Source organism: Salminus brasiliensis, chromosome 1 (assembly GCF_030463535.1).
Source record: "Salminus brasiliensis chromosome 1, fSalBra1.hap2, whole genome shotgun sequence".
Lineage (NCBI taxonomy): Eukaryota > Metazoa > Chordata > Actinopteri > Characiformes > Bryconidae > Salminus > Salminus brasiliensis.
Genome location: NC_132878.1, coordinates 20118891 through 20141689, shown reverse-complemented (window position 1 = coordinate 20141689; position 22799 = coordinate 20118891). Strand labels below are relative to the sequence as shown.

General features: G+C 39.3%; 2 protein-coding genes across 3 annotated transcripts in view; both read left to right on the top strand.

The window, feature by feature from the left end:
- Window positions 1-257: 257 nt before the first annotated feature.
- On the top strand, window positions 258-14092 carry chrne (cholinergic receptor, nicotinic, epsilon). The gene is made up of 12 exons (XM_072693517.1): window positions 258-327; window positions 1396-1529; window positions 1742-1786; window positions 2898-3007; window positions 4002-4157; window positions 5493-5596; window positions 5899-6099; window positions 7561-7675; window positions 9091-9205; window positions 11140-11347; window positions 12580-12713; window positions 13925-14092. The coding sequence occupies exons 1-12, from the start codon at window positions 258-260 to the stop codon at window positions 14090-14092; spliced, it is 1560 nt and encodes a 519-aa protein (XP_072549618.1).
- Window positions 14093-18608: 4516 nt separating this feature from the next.
- pld2 (phospholipase D2) overlaps window positions 18609-22799 on the top strand; it is a 59130-nt gene continuing 54939 nt past the window's right edge. Inside the window, exon 1 of one of the 2 annotated variants that reach the window (XM_072674301.1) lies at window positions 18609-18730. The gene's annotated coding sequence lies outside the window, so the exon portion shown is untranslated. Of the gene's footprint in view, window positions 18731-20607; window positions 20756-22799 lie in introns of those variants that run through there. The other variant, XM_072674293.1, reaches the window with a different exon arrangement.

Below are 22799 nucleotides of genomic sequence, written 5' to 3'. Positions count from 1 at the left end.
GTATTCCACTGTGTAGGCAGTGAGGAGCCCTTTGAGATTGAATGAGATGTCTTAGTTTACACTGAATGTAAAAAAAAAGACCCCGAACATGGGGTTGGCAATGGGGGGCGACTTAGGGTGACTTTAAGAGTGGTGCCGGGTAACAGTGTAACCCGAGTCGGTTACACAGCGACAGCTGGAGCGAAAAGGGGAAGGCAAATAACTGCCCTGGCTTTCCTCTTCTTACGAAGCCCCAGTGAGGTGTTTGGGAGACACCGATGGCGGCCTGGTCAGTTTGGACGTTTGCATGTTTGGTGGTGGCTGTGCTTGTGGTCACTGCAGTGCAAGGTAAGTGTGCTTGCTTGGGTCAATGTAGTGCCATAGTTTGTAAAGGTGGTTTAACCCTTTGAACAGGGTCCATATGTGAGCCCACCCTTCAGTTCCTCACTCTCGTAACTACTCAACCTCTCCACTCTCTCCACTCTCTCTCTCTCTCTCTCTCTCTGTTTCTTTATCTCTGTCTCTATATCTTTGTCTCTCCACTCTCTCCACTCTCTCTCTCTCTCTCTCTCTCTCTCTCTCTCTCTGTTTCTTTATCTCTGTCTCTATATCTTTGTCTCTCCACTCTCACTTCTCTCTCTCTCTCTCTGTTTCTTTATCTCTGTCTCTCCACTCTCACCCCTCTCACCCCTCTCACTCTCTTTTTCTTTCTCTCTCATTTTTTATTTCTGTCTCTCCACTCTCCCAACTCTCTCTCTCTCTCTCTCTCTCTCTCTCTCTCTCTCTCTCTCTCTCTTTCTCCCTCTCTGTTTCTTTATCTCTGTCTTATCACTCTCTCTCCCCCCTGTCAATTTATCATTTCTCTATCTCTAATGCTCTTTTTTCTTTTTCTAATTTTTATTCGGTCAATTTCTCTCTCTCTCTCTTTCTCTCTCAAGAATCAAGATTCAAGATTCAAAGAAGTTTCATTGGCATGACTGTAATGACAACAATATTGCCTAAGTTATTACAAAATAACAATAATTGCAAAAAAAATTACAGTGCAATAAAAGTAACAATAATTACAAACTAAAGCAACAATTGTGAATAAAAAATTACAATAATTAAAGACTTTTTACAAAAAGACATATATAAAATATGTACATATAAATTATATACACTCTAATATCTGTACACACAATATTTACCGATAATTAAACTGAAAGAAAAAGATCTCTCTCTTTCTCACTTCTCTCTCTCGGTTGCTGTCTGTCTCTCTTTTTATTTTGTCAATCTCTCATCCATCTTTCTCTTTCTTTCTGTGTTGCTCTTTTATTCTGTCAATCTCTCTTTTCTTTTTCTTCTTCTTTCTCACTGTTGCTCTGTGTTTTTTTTCACTTTCTCCTCTCTCTGTGTCTGTCTGTCTCTCTCTCTCAGTCAGTGGGAATGAGGAGTCTCAGCTGATAGCCGATAAGTTTAAGAACTACAATAAGAACATTCGCCCGGCGAGGCACTCTGATGACAAAGTGGATGTTCAGGTCAAACTGACCCTAACCAACCTCATCTCCTTGGTAACGAGCCTCTGCCCCTCTTATCTACAGTACCAAAAACTACAGCAAACACTCTGCTCTAGAATATCATACAATCACAAAAACCAGCCTCATCACATAGCTGAACACACTTCACACTGACCACAGCCTCCCCGAATAAATTATACACTTACAAAACGTCTAACCAAGATCTTATTTGTTGTGTTTTTTATGTAAACCTTGGTCATGGACAGAACGAGAAGGAGGAAACGCTGACCACCAATGTGTGGATTGAAATTGTAAGTACAGCTGATTTGAAAGCCTAGCCTTTTTCCCCTAAGCCCTAACCTCTGCGCATACACTCTGGCTGTGCTCCAAAGCATTCTCCTTATCCTTGCTGTCTAGTGCAAAAATCACTTACAAAGCAGAGGCAGTGAGGAGAGAAGTGAATCAGGGCTTAAAGTGCTAACTCAAACACTGGGACACCCTTAGCACTCAATTAGCCCCTGTTGTGGAATCAGAGATGTTTGGCATTTGTTCCAGAAAATGAAAGTCACGTTATCACGTTATCACATTTCATAGAGTCAATCAAATGATATTCTTTTGGACGATAGCTTCAAATTATCTGCAATATCCTTTCAAAAACAAGCACAGTACATATCTTAGATAATGCTAATGCTACATTGTTTAAAGGGACAGTCAGAGTGAAACTGGCTAAACCCAAAAATCTGCCATCCCAGTTATTGTCCCCACCAACCCAGTAATTTCCAACCAATAGCTAGGACCAGTCTAGTAACACAGTGGCCCTATTTTAGCAATCTTTTGATGAGCTGTCAAATGCGCACAGTGTAGCTTGATTTAGGCCGTGTCAGTTTAATTATTCATGGGTGTGTTTTGGGCGTAACATGCAATAAACCAATTACCCTGCGTCAGTTGGCACTCCGGGTGTAAGACAGGGCCCAATGCCTTTGCTTCCCAATGCTAGCTTCCACTTCTGTTGTGTCAGCTAACAGATGCCCACGCTGGCTAATATCACAATAAATAATGAGATTGGAAAGGAGGGGATTTATACACATTTAGAAAGAGTGATGACAATCACACTCTCGTGGATCGAACCTGCAATCTCCCAATGATCAGGATAACGCTTCTCTATCAGACATTTTAGCCATTCTTTCACGTAACTGGCTGATTATGATGCTTCTGCCCAACCCCAGATGAGTGAGACACTCTCATCAGACAGTTACATAGAAGGAAGGTTCGGAGGCATCCAAAGTGCTGCGACTGTCTAATAGAGAAACAGTAGAAGCCTCCAAATATTTGGCACTGTTATTTTTAATCAGTATATGGCTGCTTTCTGCATTCTTTGTCATCATCGTCTCCCATGATCTTATGTACCTCTCCTGGCTTCAGCAATGGAATGATTATCGTCTGGCATGGAACACCTCAGAGTACCATGGCATCGACCTAATCCGTGTGCCCTACAACACCGTGTGGCTGCCGGACATAGTGCTGGAGAACAAGTGAGAAGCTCACTATGCTTTTATAACTGAATAAACGTATAGCAGTTATTAAATAATGGATAGTATTTACTGAAGAACTTTGTATATCAGTAATTATTGAATTCTATAGTAGTTACTGAATCATTTACACTGATCAGACACAACATTAAAACCACCTGCCTTAATACTGTCTAGGTCCCCCATGCATGAACTCCACAAAATCTCTGAAGGTGTCCTGTGGTGTTTGGCTCTATGTTTTTTGAAGGCCTGTAGGTTGTGAGGTAGGGCCTCCATAGATCACATCAACAAGCCTTGGAGGGCCTATGACCCCATGTCACAGGTTTACCGGTTCTCATTTCTTGGTCCACTTTTGGTAGATACTGACCGCTGCATAGCAGGAATACCGCACAAGATACTTGCCCATTTGTCCAGCTTCCAACACATCTGACTGTTGTTTGACACTTGCTGTGTAATATGTACATCCCACCACTTGACAGGTGTCCTTGTAATGAGATGATCAATGGTATTCACTTCACCCAGCAGTGGTTTTAATGTGACTTGTTCATGATGTTAATGATTTTTAGAAGTTTCTGAATAATTCATATTATTCATTTCTACCAGTATTAATTACTTAATAATAATGTTTACTGAATAATTCAGAGTAGTTATTGACTAACTTTATTATGGTGACTGAAACGTTTAGCAGTAATGAGTATATACAACAAATTATTCTTAATTTGAGAATCATTTATTGTAGGTACTGAATAATTCATAGTTGTATAATGATTTATAGCAGCGACTTACCAATTCATAGTATTTCCTTAATGATAGGTAGTGCCAGTTGTTTACTCAGCTCCCAGACGTTTATCTACAGATTGTGTGGACCTCCATTCCACACTCAATGATATTTGCTGAATAAAAAATATGTAAATTAATAACTGTATAATACGTCTAGGTTGAAGACAATGATTTCTCATCATACAGGGGTCATACACATTCTCTTTCTTTCCTGCAGCATTGATGGTAAATTTGATGTAGCATATTATGCTAACGTGCTGATCTACAGTGATGGCTCCATGTACTGGTTGCCTCCAGCCATCTACCGCAGCACCTGTGCCATAGAAATCACCTACTTCCCCTTCGACTGGCAAAACTGCACACTGGTCTTCAGGTAGGCTCCAGAGGGAGAACATCAGGGTGACAATATGTAGAGGAAAGAACTGATATCCTGACATTCTACATAGTTAGCAAAACATTAGCTAAACACTGGTCACAACTGGTATGTTGCATGCTCTTAAAAAAATAAAGGAACATGCTAGGGTTCTTTGAGTGCTGCCACAGAAGAACCATTTTTGATTCCATTGAGAACTGTGTTGGTTCTTCTATGGTATCACTCATGAACCTTTTATAGCAACTTTATTTTAAGAGTGCAGCACACTGGGAACCATCTACCCTGTTAGAAACATCTACCTTACTATCTTACTTCCACTTTCTGGGCACTATCTACTTTGAATGTCCACTATTTGTGTGTACAGTTTGTCAGCTGGCCTCTACCCCATGGGACTGCTGTTGATCACATATTTGGGTTGTGGATTAACCTCATATGGGGACATTACATTTCGGCTTCTCTGCACTTAAACTTAAACTTTGACCCTTCTGCCTCATATGAAGACATTGATTTTTTTGCAAAAATAACTTTCTGTACGAAGACTAGGTTTAGTTTTCATACTTGTTAGGTCCTACTAATAGCTTACCTACTAAAGGAGAAATTAAAAATGAACACCAAGCAAAAGTCCGGCTCTCATAAATGTTCAGCTAAGAGCAGCTGTGCGGTCAGAAACCAAACGTCAGTCAGACGTTTTCATTCCAGCTCATTCCCACCAGCAAGTTAGAACTCACCCAAACACCCCAAAATATCCCCAGTCTGCAGTCTGCAGTCTAACTGAACTAATGATCTCCAGTTGCTTGACAAGCAGGCAGTTAGACACGTGTGGCACCCGGAGAGCTGTGGAAATACATCCTAATCATACAAAATCATTTCTAAGCTTTTCATTCTTTCTAGGACATAGAAATGTAAATGGTTTCCCAGCTCTAGAGTGGCAGGAGGTGCTGCAGCACTGAAGCCCAGTTCCAAATGGGTCACTAAGCTAAACTCAACATCTCGCCGCACCAGTGTGGACTGCTGGACCACAAGTGAAGTGCTCCATCTGGGAAGATTGAATGACTGCAGAACATTATTTGAGTATCTTTACCTAAACTGTGTTGTTGACCAAACTAAAGTACAGAACGTTTGACTGAACTAAGTTGACTAAACCCTTATCAGTTACCATTCCCATAATCTGACAATTTATCTCCTGAGAAACAACCTTTGAATCTGTTGGCTAATGGTGTGCTATATGTCTAGATTATTACTGGCTTAAGAAATTCCTTTGGGATGCAAAGCTACAGTCTTTACTCCTACACACCTACACTCACTGATATGTTTTCTGTTGATTCTGTGTGGTAGGTCTCAGACATACAGCGCCAATGAGATTGACATGATGTTGGCTACCGATGCAGAAACTCAGAAACCCATTGAGTGGGTGGACATTGACCCAGAGGCCTTCACTGGTAACACACACACACCTACACACATATAGATGCACACAAAAACCTGAAGTCGATTTTTAGGTAACAGTTTCAATGCCTCATGAAATCTCACATTTCACCATGGTTCAAATGTATTAGTTTACAAGCTTTAAACAGGAAGAGTGCACTAGCAGCAAATTACAACCTGTAGAAGTCATCATACACCCAATACACTATATGATTTCCTTGGAAATTTAATGTGCATTTAGAAACATCTACTGAGCATTTATTTCTAAAATTCTGAGGAAGGCTGATTTATACTCCTGCTGAACCTGTCTCTGCAGAGAATGGAGAGTGGGCCATCAAACATCGGCCAGCCCGCAAACTGACCAACACACGCTACTCTCCTGATGATCTGGAGTACCAGGAGGTCTATTTCAACCTCATCATCCAAAGGAAACCCCTCTTCTACATCATCAACATCATCCTGCCCTGCTCCCTCATCTCTTCACTGGTTGTTCTGGCCTACTTTCTCCCCGCCCAGGGTAAGTGTGTGTTTGTGTATGTAGACATTGGCTAACTGCAACTATTAGACTTTGTCAAACAATCATGCTAATCTGGGGTGGGGATGGGGGTGGGATTTTAGTAGCATGTTAGCTCTAAGCTAATTGTTGTTTTGGTAAAACTGGTCCCACCCATTGGCAATCAGAACATGATTGGTTGATTTCTCTGTCATTTCTTAATTATGCTGGTGGTTCATCTGGCATGTTAGGCCTTCAGTTCCACCAGTGAAGTCCCAACCCAGGGAGAGCTTGGACAAAAGTATTGGAACACCTAGGCATTCCAAAATATGATTTTAGAGTGCGGCAGTGAGCATTGGTGAGGTCAAGATGTTGGATGATCCCCTCATCCCCAAAAGCCCAACTCATCCCAAAAGTATTAAAAGGAGCACTGTAATCCAGTGTTCCACTGCTCCACAGCTCAATGCTAGGAGGTGTTATTCCCCTCTAGTTCACACCTGGCATTAGGCATGGTGACAATAGGTTGATGGTTATCTGCTCTATTGTCCTATTCTGTTGGCGGTACTTCTCTACTGGGACTAGACAAGCTGTATGTGTGCATTTGCACATCTCTGAATGCATTTTTAGAATTGTGACAGTGATTTTTTTTAGGCTGTCCACAAACATTTGGACATATAGTGTATGTATGGAAAATGTTTACGCAACTCTAAACTAAGAGCGCTACAGTTTCCTATTGAGCTTCAGAGAACCTTTGCCAAAATTCTGCAAAGCTTGATCCAACCTCACAACAAGAGCTATGAAAGAATGTGTTTGTGGGTGGAGCATAAATAAATAATGCACATATATTTTTCTTGCTCCAACCATAAACCCAGTCCCAAACGACCTTTAATATATGATCATTTGGGATAGAAGTGCAGGCTCTCCACATGCTCATCAATAAACAAATGCATTGTCAGTCACCCTGGAATGTTTTCCTCTCACATATATTTCATGTCAGCCTTCTCACCCCTAACATGGTCTATACGTACCTGCATCTGTATGCCATCTACAGCTACTAGTCAAACTGTATCCCATCCTAACTAATGGACCACATGCCTAAAAAATGCTGAAATGCAAATGTAAATAAACAGAAATTAGTCCTGTTGTTTTTCCTTGGTGGAGCCAAGTTCACCAAATACACAGAAAGGTGTTGCAATAATCAATAATCAAGAAATAGTAGATTTGTATGTGACAACTGATTATATTTGATTTGACTGATGTATTAAGTAAATTTTATGGTTGTGTGAAACTCTTTGTTCATTTATTTGTGACCTTCCCCACGGACCTATAATTTATGCCTATTTGAAGCCACCCCAACCGCAACGGCCCGATTACTTTGTGTCCCCAGTGTCCTCTTTTTTGAAAGTCATTATATAGTCACCCTAACTAAACTACATTTCCTTTTCTATTGGTCTCTCTTTCTCACACACGTTCTCTTTTGTGCAGCTGGAGGGCAGAAGTTGACTGTATCTATCTCTGTTCTACTGGCTCAGACTGTCTTCCTAATTCTAGTTTCTCAGAAGGTCCCAGAAACCTCTCTCTCTGTACCACTCATTGGCAAGTGAGTAATATATGTTTTATTGGTTTGTGTGAGTGTGTGTGTGTGTGTTTATGTGTTTACAGTTAAAATGACACTGCTAACGTTTTCAACGTAATCTGTATCTGAACTGAATGTGCAGTGTAAGAGTGTTTACCACAGACAGTGAGTGACAGCATGCAGCATTTTTACTTAAAAAACAGCTTTAGAATCGTTGTGAAGCTCCACTGACTTGTAAAAGGGAGAACGACATCTGAATCGGTCACTGAGCCTCAACGCACTTCTAACTGCACTATGTAACTGTGGAGAAGCAGGCTAGACAGTACTTGCGAGAACTTAGTAATGCAGCATAACCTGAGCCATGTTGATGTAAAATCCTGTAATATTACTCTGCCTCATCAGTCCCTACAAGATCTTACAAAAATGACCATATAGGTTATATTAGGTTTAGGTGAAGATTGCGGTTAGGTTAAGGTTAGGTTTATGTGAAGATTAAGGTTAGGCTAGGTTAGGTTTATGTGAAGATTAAGGTTAGGCTAGGTTAGGTTTAGGTGAAGATTGCGGTTAGGTTAAGGTATAAATCAAGGTTAGGTTGAGATTAGGGGTTAGGTGTAGATTAAAGTGTAGATGAAGATTAGGGTTTAGGTGTAGATTAAGGTTAGGTTGAGGTTAGGTTTAGGTGTAGATAAAGGGTAGGTTGAGGTTAGGTTTAGGTATAGATTAAGGTTTGGTTGAGGTTAGGTTTAGGTGTAGATTAAAGTGTAGATTAAGGTTAAATTGAGGTCAGTTTTAGGTATAGATTAAGGTTAAATTGAGGTCAGTTTTAGGTATAGATTAAGGTTAGGTTGAGGGTTAGGTTTAGGTGTAGATTAAAGTGTAGATTAAGGTTAGGTTGAGGTTAGGTTGAGGTTAGGTTTAGGTATAGATTAAGGTTAGGTTGAGGTTAGGTTTAGGTGTAGATTAAATTGTAGATTAAGGTTAGGTTGAGGTTAGGTTGAGGTTAGGTTTAGGTATAGATTAAGGTTAGGTTGAGGTTAGGTTTAGGTGTAGATTAAAGTGTAGATTAAGGTTAGGTTGAGTTTAGGTGTAGATTAAGGTTAGGTTGGGGTTAGGGTTTAGGTGCAGATTAAGGTTAGGTTGAGGTTAGGGTTAAAGTGTAAATTTAGGTTAGGTTTAGGTGTAGATTAAGGTTAGGTTGAGGTTAGGGTTTAGGTGTAGATTAAATTGTAGATTAAGGTTAGATTTAGGTGTGGATTAAGGTTAGGTAATAGTTAGGCATAGTTATAAGGGGAACCTTATAATAGATGCCAATACATTACTGCATCCTGTTATAGTTGATATGCAAATATACATATACAAGCTGAAAATCCCTGGAGTGTTCCTCACAGGGTGAAAAACTCATTTTTCTAATGTAATTTTCTCTGTAATCTGTGGTTCAGGTACCTGATCTTCGTCATGTCTGTGACTACACTCATCGTCACCAACTGCATCGTCGTCCTCAACTTCTCCCTCCGTAGCCCCAGCACACACACCATGTCCCGCACCCTCAAACACGTATGTCTCAGTGTGTGAATAAGTGTGCGTGTGTGTTTGTATGTAATGGGCTCGATATGATGAATGATGCGAGGGGATACCATATTTACCCACTTGATGACCATCCCCTGTCTGTTCTCTTTGGATTAATGTAATATCACTGAAGATTCTTGATATTAGCTTCCATCAGTTTGCACACATCATGATCAGTGTGATGCCACACGCCCAAAGAAAGAGTGGTTATGCAGAATCACAGCTTTTGAATTTCATTGGAAAAGCTTTGGAGGGCTTGGAACAATGCACACAACCACCACCAAGTTTGACAGGATTGTGGTCTTCACACTTTGGCTACTTTGAAAATGCAAATCAACAAACAGTTATTAGTTTCTGGTGAGTCGATTTTTAGCACATTATGGGCATCCCTTTCTACCATAGAAAATACAAAATAAATAAACAAACAAACAAAAAAACAAACAGCTATATCCTAATTAAGAAAAAAAAATGTATGACAACCAGTGAGAGATATACAGTTCCATTAGGAGCCTAGGCTTCAGGAATAGTGTTAATATTTAATTAATTCACAAGTTGCAACTAATTGCACAGTTTACGGCCCACTGGCAGCAGCCACCAGCTGTGCATTGTTTTTTTAACAGTTTAGATTGACTTAGGTAAATTAATCAACAAATAAAAGGCTATGAGAATTTAAAAACTGTCAGTGGCATACAGTCGTCAGAGTGCTGATCACATCAAGCCAGGGTATCAAGTGTATGTTTGCTAATATATCTGGGATATAAGGCAATAATAAAATTAAATGAATGACTGCTACTGCCAGCTACATCTCCAGAATTGCTAAGCTAACTTGTGATGGATGCTATCCCCATTCCTGATATTCTGAATGTTGTGATTGTGGTTGTGAAAGGTTCCTAAAATCACAATGAATGAGCAGGTGTCTCAATATTGAATTCAACTCAATTTTATATAAATAGTGCTTTTTAAAACAAATGTTGTATCAAAGCCGCTTTACAGAGATCCGGGTCTGAGCCTCTTTTGCAGCTGCAAGCTAGTGGCAACAGTGGAAAGGAAAAACTCTCTCAGGTCGAGAGGAAGAATGATCAAATCCATGCAGGTAAAACTGTCAGAGGCATAGTCCTGCAGTGAGGTGAGGATGAATTAATGCAAGGCCCTAGAGCAGGACAGCGGGCAGGAGGGTAGTGGAGAGCCAGGTCAGGCTAGAACAGTTGAAACCAGGCATCCCAATACATGTGGAAGAGACAGAAAGGAAAACACAAGGGGTTAGGAGAAGCGCAGGGGAATATTTGGGGGGGTAATATAGCGTGATGGGATCCCATAAATGAACTTCATCAGGAGCAAGCAGAAATACTCCATATCTTTTCCAGCTGTTTGCACCATTCCCCTCTTCTTTCACAACTCGAACACTAGTTATAAGGTAGGTTAGCAGTGGTGGCTTAGTGGTTAGAGCGCTGGGCTATCGATAACAGGGTTGTGGGTTTGATTCCTGGGCTCGGCAAGCTGCCACTGTTAGGCTCTTGGCTGCCCACCGCTCTGGGTGTGCGTGTGTACTTACTGCCCCTAATTTACGTGTGTGTGTGTGTGTGTTCACTACCACAGATGACAAAGACATGCACCTTTACCTTAATTCAGTCAGTAATTCATATTTATACAGACCATTTTAGGCATGTGTGTCAAACTAGGTTCCTTCCAGGCCTCAGCTCTGCACTTCCTCTCACTACTCATGATGGCCTTGCGAATTAGCAAATGACCAAACTCTGAAATGTCGTGGTCCAGGACGAACCCAATTTGACACCCTTAATTTAAGAACACTTCTGCTTGCATAACTGTACACCTGTATTCTAGCAAGGTGGACCATCCTGAGGAGCCTGGGGTTTCTAATATAGCTTGTATCCCTATCCTTCATTTCTCTTTTTATCTTTCAGATTTTCCTGGAAGTAGTCCCTCGTTTCTTGGGCATGGCCCCACTTGTGGATGAAGGTGAGGAGGACAGTGGAATAGGGGTAGTAAGGGAGAGGAGACGCAGCTCATTTGGCCTGATGCAGCGGGCAGAGGAGTATGTCCTGAAGCAGCCGCGGAGTGAGATGATGTTCGACAAGCAGAGAGAGAGACATGGACTCACCCGATCCTTTGGTACACACATGCTGAGATTACACTATTTTACACTTCCCCCTTGGTGATGAATGATTTCCCATCAATCTTTAGACTCTTATAGCAGGAGTGTAGGAGTGTAGGCGTGTTGTCTTTCCCAGTACTCAAATAGGCTGACTGTGCCCCCTCAGTAAACAGACCAATATAAAGTCAAAGAATGAATATCTTAGAATATCTTGGCAGATCAGAACATAACACTATATATATATGTGTGTGTGTGTGTGTGTATATATATATATATATATGTGTGTGTGTGTATATATATAATATATATATACATATATATTGTTTAGACTTTATTTATTATTATTACTTATTAATATTCATGCCTAATAATAGAATAAGATTATGCCTTTGAGGCTAATCTTATAAAATATAGTTTTAGATATAGATTTTTGTAAAAGAGATTTGTGAGTGTAAAGACCCTTTTAAAGGTCTTTTAAACAGTCTCGACTTATTTTAACCACCTGACCAGTTAGTTTTTTAAAAAAGTAATAATAATACTTCGCATATATGACTTTTATTTTGTATCTCATTTAATACATCTGCATTTTATCACTCACAGCAGGGTTTAAACTAACTATGACACATGGAACATGAAATTGGTTAACCTCTTACACTCTACAGGTTCCTTTAAATTTTTCATTTAAATATTTCATTTCAAACTTAGAAATATCTATGCATCTTTCTAGTGCATGCAGTGCATGACTAATCCACTAGGAGACAGAAACATGAATCTAATTTTAATTTCTTCTTTATGTAATGAATTAAATGGTATTTCATATTATTGTTTTAATAATTATATTATTTAATAATTATTTTTAAAAGATTCTTATAAAAGATCCTTATTTAATTATCCCACTGATGTTGCAAAAGGTCTCAAAAACTCAAATGTGTATAAAATCCACTTGGATTTAAGGGATAATGGTTCTTCATAAATCCATTTTACAAAGGCCAGTACCCAATGTTTTTAAATAGAAATATCATCTTTTGACTCTTAATAGTTTGTTAGTAATTTCACAAGTGTATGCTATGGCAAAATGGCAAAATGGACAGCAGTTTTGTAGTGGTATGAATTGATGTATCAGTGCTTGGCCTCCTATGTGTAATACCATTTATTTTGCATTTTCAACCATCAGAATTATATGATGTTTTTATTATTCTGTTGTTTTCTGTGTATCTGTGTTATTATATGTACGCGTGGCTCCCTCTAGTGGACACTATAGACGTGAGCAGCACTGCCACTCTGTATAAGAGTCTGGCTCAGGCAGCACCAGAGATTAAAGAGTGTGTGGACGCCTGCAACTTCATTGCTGAGAGTACCAGGCAGCAGAATGATATAGGCTCGGTAAGTGTGTGTGTGTGTGTATGTGTGTGTGCTAATACTTCACAAACTACCAACAGTAGAGACAAAATGTCCCCAGAATGATGGAAAACAGTAGCATTTTGACACATAGCAGGTCTCCATGCATACACACTCTGCACTGTGCACAAATTACACTCATTTCTGAAGAGAGAAAAGATGCTTTGCCATTTAGCTAAGAAGCTAATTTCCTGTCTTCCATAGTGTACTATGCATTATGTGCATATTATATATTATTAAATATTGTATATAATTTTATATATTTAGTGGTTTTGGCCTAAAGTTCACCAACAACCAAAAAAATGCATCTTTGAAACTGCATCGCCATGAATATTAAATTATGTTTAATCCAATCCACTCTTGGTCCAGACCCAGATTTTAAATAAATACTGTAAGCATAATTGCAATAAATGCTTATTTGATTAGCCCTTTACTACTAAGGTAAAATCATCGTAAGCCATATTTGGACGGGATCAGTTTTACATGGGGAGGTGGAGTAAGGTAATGTCAATACTGATTCACACAGATAACAAAATCTCAGCATAAATGACTGATAGAGGAGTGGCTACTCGATTTATGCTTGCCGTCACCTCCAAAAAATGTAAGTAGGCTAGAGGCTACTCTACACAATGACTTGCCTACAGCTGACAGCAGGGTCGCGCCCCTGGGGAGTCATTTGTTTGGTCTTCCAGATTTGACTGTGGTTTGCCACAGACTCGAGCCGAGGTATCTGTGTCATACACAGTACCCGAGGTATCTGTGTCATACACAGCAAAACGAAATGCCTCCTCAAGCTCCTCCATACTTTGGAAAAGTATGCCGCAAAAACGTATTTACCACCAGATGTGACAGAACATTAACCCACACGCTGATTCGCTAGGGGTTAATATAACCTGTGTTGTTTTTTACGGCTCGTTTACAGAAGGTAAAAGGCGTTGAAATCTTTACTGAAGCAGGAGCGCACAGTCTGTAAAAATGACTGACATGGCTCATTAGGAGGGGACTAAAATCACTGAGAAACTCTGGTAATAATTACCTTTGACCGTCTGATTAGGTCTGATTAGCAGCAGATATTTGTTCTCTGGTAAATTAATTGTGATGAAAAATGAATGAAGGTGTTTATGTTTTTCTTGCTAGTTAGAAACAAATCTTTTGAACTTGCTTTGTCTTCTGCTTCTCTCTTTTGTCTTCTTCAGGAGATGGAGAGCTGGGTGCTGATTGGGAAGATGGTTGATAAAGTTTGTTTCTGGGCAGCCATCTTGCTCTTCTCTATTGGTACTGTGGCCATCTTCCTCATGGGCCATTTCAACCAGGTGCCGGAGTACCCTTTCTCGTGGGAGAACAAAAAATACGTTCCTGAATAGAGGAGGAGTTCCCAGCTCTTTCTCTAAAAGGGAGACAACAAGGAATGGACAGGAGGACGGAGTGAGTAAAAGGGAGACAGAGAGAGAGAAAGAGAGGGGGGGGGGCAGTTTTAAACCTATTGCGAATGTGATCTGGTCTTTTTTTAATATCTGCTGTCCAATAAAAAAAACATGTGTCTCCATTTTGTCCGTTATTAGTTTTCTCCATGGTTTGAACCCTGTAGCTGCTCGGTACACTGTGTGAATACTTCTGGACGAACAGACCAATAGAAATGCTCTAAATTTCTGGAAATAAACTCTTATTTTACACTGACGTCCGTTCAGAGTTAAGAACAATTTTGTCTTCTCCTGTAAAGTCACCATTTTGGAGATACATGTTTTGCATCGGACAGCGACAATGTGACATTTAGACATCCAAAATTCTCCACTCATCACGGACGTTTGATTCTGAATGCAATTTCCTATTCAGAAAAACTCACTCCCCACCTGCGCTCGAAGAAAAGCCTTTATTGGAAATGTAAATGAAGGAGCTTATACTAAATGGGAGCTTTCACTCTGCTGACAGGAACAGGAGCTTTATGTTCTTTGCCTTTCTGCTAAATAAGGTACTGATTGGTCGCCCTGCTGGCTCTCTAATTAGGCTCTAGGTAGTTCTGAACATGGCAGCTCATGTACTAAACCTGAAAGAGAAGTTCTGAGCATGTTGCTCCAGTCTTATTCAGTCTACTCTGGCTTCACTTTGACTGCTAGGTCTTTCTTATGATACATGAAGTTCTATATGGCCTACCTCTGCTGCCCTAGGATCTCTCACAGCTCAGCTGGTAGACTATTCTTATGTCATATAGCTTCTATACTCTGAAATAGCTTTGAAAGAATAATAATAATAATAAGCAGAATATTATTATTATTGTAATTGTTGTTGTTGTTATTAAGGCATCTTGGTTTGTTATTAAAGCAAAGTCATTTATATAGAAGTTGTACATTATGTAGAATATCTTTTAAAGGTTCTTCCCTCTAGTCCCATTTACAGAACCATCCATTAAAATGTGCCATGATGCTCAAAGTGGGCTCCTTATTGTACAGTCAGGGGTAGCCCATTTCTTTTCTGAGCCAATATAAAGGAAAAAGTGCTGTTCCAAGTTGTTCCAAGTGTCTCATGTTGTCTAGGGTGACCATATGTCCTCGTTTATGGTTGCTATGGCTTTCCATGTGGTGGCTAGGGATTTCTCAGTGGCAAGTCAGAAAGAAATGCATGGGGTTCAGTGACCTCCTCCGTGTAAAAGGTTAGAGAACCTGCTTTAGAGAACTACAGTCGCTTCATTAGAGCGTTTCAATGCTCTGTGTAAAGTGTAGCTGACATGTGAGGTTGGGTTTAGTCATTCATTTATCTTGAGATTTTCCCTTTAGCATTATTCCTTTGCTAATGTCCCTGTGAGGACACTCTTAACACATTTCAATACCATCTGTTGGAAACATGCCTGTCGGGCTGCAGTGGCATACCTGCAGCTTCCCCCCTTCTGATGATCTTGCTTGAAAATGAGAGGAAGCTCTCAGGTTGGGCTGAGGGTGGGGCTGTTAGCTGGCTGTTGCAGAAGGAATACCATGTCTGTATTTATTAGCATCTACATCAGTGGCTGGGTTAACAGTCATGACTTCGCTATTGCCATAGGGGTTGTGAAATGCATTCTGGGTATTGTCGTTAAGGAAACACTAATGGATGAAAACACAAAAAGTATTCAAAATTGCGAACTCCATCAAACCTACCAGGGATGCAATGCTTTGATACATGGTGTAACAAATATAGACCTAAATATAATAATATTTCATGAATACTAGTTCTAAGGCAGAAAGCCACTTTAAAGGGCATTGAATGAATATTGTTTAAAGAAATCTTTACAAATCAGGTGTGTGATCATAAAAAGCCTCCACATAAAGGTTTTACACCAGTTAAACATGAAAAACCTTAAAAGCAAATATACAAGTCAAGAAGCATTTAAGAACCTCTTATAGGGGTTAGGTCAGCTGGCCTAAGTATATAGAGGTGACATGAAGAACATGAAGCCCTTGTTCCTTGGAGCTCAGTGATGAACCGTCTGTTTAAATTACAGAACATTTACCCAACCCTGGTCCTGGTGAAATTAGTTCCAACACACATGGCTCTTATATATTTGGATGCTCCTAAAGGGCTTCATTGCCTGGATCGACTCTGCAAGGTGGTAGATCACCAAGAGTGGACCTGAGAACTGCTGCACTACATTAAAACAAGGTTCTTCACACTCTGTCCATTAAAAGGTACCTCTGCAGGTCCCCAGGATCCCTCAGATTACCGTTCTATCCCACTTTAACACCCTCATTTTCTAAAAGTGTTATTGTATTGTTCTGTTATTGCCTCCTTTATTTACAACATATTTAATAAATGATAAAAGTATGATTGTTTGATCTTGATCTGTTTTGTTTTGTTAGATTTTCCTAATTTCTTAATAGCATGTTTTCATTTCATTTGGATGTTTGCCATAATTTGCCAAAAAAATAAATGGTGAAGTGCGGTCATACCTATTACACTGATACCTATTATACATTTTCAGCATCTGTTCCTGTCAGTAAGTCCATTGCAAATAATACCACGTATGTGTATATAGTAATGCTGGGCTGATGCCAATGTTTAATATTGTTTATTTACATGATGCTGATATTTATACATTCATAAAATGTCTAAATTGGACCTCATTTCTGAGTGAATTTGCATGATGGAGAAATCTATACGTTTACAAGACGAAATACTAGAAAAATATAAAATAAAATAAAATAAGATTTCAGTTGTTATGTATAATACTGCTGTATTATACTGCTGTAATCTGTAGTGTAGAATTTTGTAGTAGATTCATATTTTTATAGACTCTCATTATGAATACAGGCCCAAAAAGTGTTTTTTTTTTTTACTTAAATTGTAAAGATTTGAAAATGATCAAAACTGCACATTCTAAGCAGAGCAAACAGACCTTGTAGTGACCTTTGAGCAAGTGTGAAATCTGAAGCACCTGGATATTATCCTGCTGTAGTGTTACCTGAGAACTTCCCTGAAGCTGTTACTTGGGAAGCAAAGTACTACTTGTACTAAAGCACTCCTTGTAAGGCCTTATCTGTAATACTTTTTTTCTTTTTACACAAGCAACCTGAGCATCTCTTCTACAAAAGAAAATTTAACCTTTGTTTCCAGCACCAATCCATTTATGAACAATTCAGCTGAAAGCCGAGCAGGTGCATTAGATGTACAATGTACAATGTACTCCCTAGTAACTCCATAGTCTCAGTCATACCTGTTAATTTCTTGATATATATATATATATATATATATATATATATATAGAAGTCAAGTAACAGGTTCAACATTCAGCAACGTAACAGGTATTAACAATATATTATATATATATATATATGATATATTGTTAATACCTGTTACGTTGCTGAATGTTGAACCTGTTACTTGACTTCTTCCAGCCACCAACTCACGAGGTGAAATATGTTCTCCGACTGGTTTCTACAGGTCATGCCTTTACAACAGTTTCTGTTTATATATATATAAACAAAATGAGAATGTGTGTGCGGTGCGTGGGAAAAATAAGACCATTGAAGATTGAATCTGTGTTCCTCTTTCTCTTTCCTCTTTAGAGTCATAGATTTATATTGTCTAAAAACAAACATAATAAAAAAACTTTCTTTTGCATCCATTACAATATTCATCCATTACTGCGTCATGTTGATGTGTAACCTGCATTAATTACATTCATATCTCATTCATTAGCCTTTCACTTCTCCCTTGCTTCATCATCTGATTCCTTCCAGTTTCAGGGTGTGGGGGAGCCGGTCAAATCAGTTTTTTGTGGAACGCCCATCATAAATACCAGCCCAGTGCTGTAAGATAGGTAATGGCTTCAGGGTCAAAGGTCAGACTGAAACCAGCTGGATCTACATGTCTAAGGGTCAGCAGCCTTTTAATTAGATTATATCTTAAGTTTAAAACGCTTGACAAATATGTCCAAATATCTTGTTAGAAATGTGGGCAAACACACTCATTTGACTTAGAAGGCCTCTATTTACCATTACGATTCCAAGATACAGGCTTACAGTTGCGCACAAATGTTTAGACACCTGATTTTTAAGGGGAGTGAAGAACATTTCTATTTTCTCATAATATTAATACATTAAAAAGTTATATAATTTTGTCAATAATATTAAATTAAGCAAAGTGAACATGAAACATGAAAATGTGCACATGTGCATGTGTTCTACTTAGTGTCCCTTACTAGAAAATCAACAAACCTTCATATACGACTGCGATTAGTCTGCGATGATAAAAATATATTATTGCTAAGGTAAGATAAGGTAAGCTGTGCTGCAGTGAGAATAAGTGAGGCTGAGGTTAAAGTAAAAAGGTAGATGTTGATCTAGAAAATGTAGCTGTTTTGCTGCCGAATTGGGATTGCGCTGCTGCTACGCGGATTACGGTAAGGATGCAGCATGCTAGCCAAGGAAGCGGGGAATGCGCGACCTCTGCGTCTCTTCTGCAGAAAAACGCACTGTGTGGCGGGGTTGTGATAGCTTAGGAATTCTTCCTGGACGTCTGGCTATGTCACAGCGGTAAGTGAGAATAGACGAGGGTGGGTCTCTGTAGGTATTTTCCCAGGGAAGGGCAGCACGCAACTTCTTGGGTCTGCTACTCGAATATTTACGATAAACACAAGCCGTAGTAGAGCTATTCGAATCGTTACGGTATCTGCGACCCTACAGTAGAGGTCTACCGTTAACTATGAGGCTGATGAATCCACGCTGGGAATAAAGTGTGTAGAAACCATCAGTCCCCCTAACCCCATATCTAAGGCACTAAATATGGAGTAAGGAAACTTGAGATTACTGGCAGTGACCTCACCTCTTGGACAAAGTATGGTGGATGAGGTTTCTCCTACAAAACCGTGGGAGTGGTTGTTTATGTAAATGTATTTAGCTATAATTATGAGTAACTGATCAAATGTTGTATTATATTATAAACTAAAATTATATTGTTATTGTATTTTAAACTAAACACTAGAAGCTACTTTCAGTGTTTTGTGAATTATAAGAAGTTAATAGATAATAAATTATATATTTGAATTATTTTTTCCTATTTCCTATTTTTAAATTCCTTGTATTCTAAATACACTTGACAATACCATTATACCCCAATCTTGTTTCTTTCACTCAGATTATACCTTTATCAGCAGCTAAATTGAATATTTATATAAAAAAATAATAAGCCATATTTATTAATATCCCCACAGTAGGAATGCTGATCTGGGATTAGTTCATGACTTTTCCAAAGCAATGCATAAGATAACATAATAAATGAGGTCTGATCTAAGGTCATTGTTCGTACTGGCTAAATCTGGCTAAACTGTGAAATTCTGTGGGGACGTTTCACAACGTAGATTTCTCATTAGCTAGATAACTCAACACCAAATTCCAGTAAGAAAGGAGTCTGAATGGGGAAAGTTTAACAAAGCACAAAGGATTTCTAAGTTAGCCAGATAACCTAAGCCCAAAGGAGAGGACTGTCCAACAGCGGTATGTATTTTGGCTAAATTCTTGGTTTAGGTTTTGTGGCCAAACTAAACAATAAATCTATGATAATACTCACCAGACAAAAGCTTGTTCATGTGTATACAGTACTGTGCAGAAGTTTCAGGCACCTTAAGCTTATTATACATACAGTACGGTACACATATAACAGTACAAGTAAAGATTTCTCATTTTGAGTTAGTTGATATCTTGTGGGCTAGTTTGGTGGACAAAGCTTGGTTCCAGATGTCTTGAATTCTATCACCAGCTCACCGGATTTACCATCATTAAGCACTGCCTTACCAAACCTGATGTTGGGTGATGGCTATAAATAATACTGTATATACAGCATTTAGCTTACGCTCTTCTCCAGAGCCACTTACAAGGTTACTCGTATTACAGAGGCAGGCCAATGTAGTGTTAGGAGTCTTGCCCAAGGACTCTTATTAGTGTAGCGCAGCATAGTCACCCAGACCGGGAATCGAACCCTAGTACATGGCAGGTAGTGGTGTTATCTGTTGCGCCGCACCAACCACTAGATAATAGACTCTCACGGGGAGAGCTTTGGAACACATTGATGTAAATCCACTAGTTTTTGTATGAATGTTATTTGTTATTCTATTATTAGTGTTTTACTGAACAAATAGCACCCTGAGATTAGTACTCAAATGGAAGCTGCATTAGACATAAAGACATGTATTGTTTATTATTAATTATAATGAAATAAACACTTACTGCCCACATAAGGAGCCTTTTAACTACAGTCATTTTTTGCAGACTTCTGTATCTGTGTATGTAAATGTTGGGGTGTGTATGTGGCTGTAGCTGTAGCTGTAGATTTGTAGGGCGCTGCTACTCGAGTGTTTACGGTCAGTGCGACCTGTAGAACGCTGCCTACGTCGAAAATTTGTGAGTGAAGTGAGTCGCAGGGTGTGTGGATGTGAGAGGTGGAGAAGTGGAGAAGTGTGTGTGTGGCTCTAAAGTTTGGAGGCTCAGTGGAGAATACGATGCAGGCTGCTCCTCTTTAACAGCTCGGATTACTCGATCCTCTCAGCGGAGTTTCTGGAGGGGGTGAGTAGATGATCTTGTCTGAGGGAGAAAGTTCTCCACGCTCTGCTGCAGCTGAGTCGGACCAAACATCAGTGAAATCACAGACCCAGCAGCTGCTCCTCAAAAGACCTGAGTAATTTCGTCTAGAGGAACTAAATGATGTTGCTGTCTCTGCGTTTCTTGATTCCTGTCCGGATGTGATCGCTATGACATTCAGAAACGTCAGCGTTGGAGAGTTGGGGTTGAGCTGGAGTTTGGGAATGGGTGGAGAAGACGAGGGGTGGTCCCATAAGGAAACTTCCCAGAGCAGAAAATGTCTGTCTTTGGATCAGCTTTTCTTTGTCTCAGGAGAAGAAAAGCACATCACTGTATTGTTGAGATGAAGGAGCTCTGATCTCTCTGAGCTCTGAGTCCCTTCTCCTAAAACCTCCCTGAGAAGAAGACAGGACCCCAGCAGTAACATGAGCACGAGCGCTAACCTAGAATTTCACTAACTAGGAAGTTCTGGATGTGGGTCTGGATCTAGCTCAGTAGAGTGGATGTAAGTCCAAGGGTCTTTCTCAGGAGCTGAGTTTGGGGAAATAGGAGGGAATTAGGGGTGTACACATCTACCTGTCATAACCATCCTTGTCATTTTAATTGGTGGTGTCCATGGGGAGGGGAAGGTGTTGTAACGCTGTGCACGTGGAGCTGTAGTGATGATGTAATGCATATATTTGTAGGCTTGATTTTCATTACTTGAGAAAAAATCTTACAAATCTTGATACACCTTAAAGCTTAAATTGTAAATGGTTGTGCGAGCATCACACTGAACACTCTCTCTCCCAGTTATCAGGATCTTAACACCGACATGCTTTTGGGAAACTAGGCCCTGGTCTGTTCATCAGATTTTCTTTGATAACACAGGGATGCAAAGCAGCACGTCCTTGTGAAAAATTGTAAACATCCGAAATTGTGCAGCCAGAACTATTAACAACACGAATCGTGAAATGTGTTTTATAATAAAGCAATAAGACACGCATGTTGCTTCACAGTGAAGTTATGTTGCCTGGTAACTGTAACGCACTGCCGCTCATGAGTTTTTGCAGCGACACACAATGTGTATGTATATGAATATGTATGTGTGTATAGTACTAATTTTGTATTTATATCAATAATCTGCATATATTATTCTCCTGCAGTTTAGACTAGCCTATTGTTCTCAAGTAACCATGAATCTCCAAACCCATCATTGTCTATTCTAAACTGTCTTTAAACTCTTTAAAGTTGTCTATTATAATTCTGGATATTGTATAATAAACAGCAGGGCTGTGCAAAATTCAGAATTTTAGAATTGAATTCAAGTCAATTAAATCTACTCTACAGGATGTTGAATTGAAATTAAATTGGAATTGCAGGAAGTGGAATTGAATTCATTGCAATTCAGAGAAATTCCATACATTTTCTGTGGTTACGTTTATATATATATATATATATATATATATATATATATATATATATATATATAATGTATATATGTATGTTTTTGTTGTTAATTTGGGGTAAAAGATAGGCCTATTTACTAGATTCAAGTATTTTGTCTATACTATAATATCTGTATGAAATTCATGCTGTAATCATATGTAATTTATACTGTAGCTTCATTCTTAAATATACCTCAATTATGTATCATGAATTTCTTTGGTGGAGAATCATAGATTACCTGTAAATGCAAGTCTTGTTTGATGACTTGGATAAGAGTTAAACTAATGCTAGGCTGTAGATCAGTGACTACGCCAGCATTCAGGATGAGTTGAGCACTGCAGGGATTCAGAGTGTATTTGTGTAATGCATGCTGGACATGCATTGAACACAGATGAATGTCAGTGAACACAGATGAATAGAAAAACGAAAGCCATATAATTTAGCAAATTCTGTAAAACCAGTGAGACTGAGGGACACAACCCAGCACTAGAGACTACTACATAACACATCAGCTCTCATTAAAAGTTATTTATAGGCTGGAATCCCCCTCAAAACTCTATCTAGGGGAAGTAAGTGAGACTAAGCGGAGGCCTTATTTAGG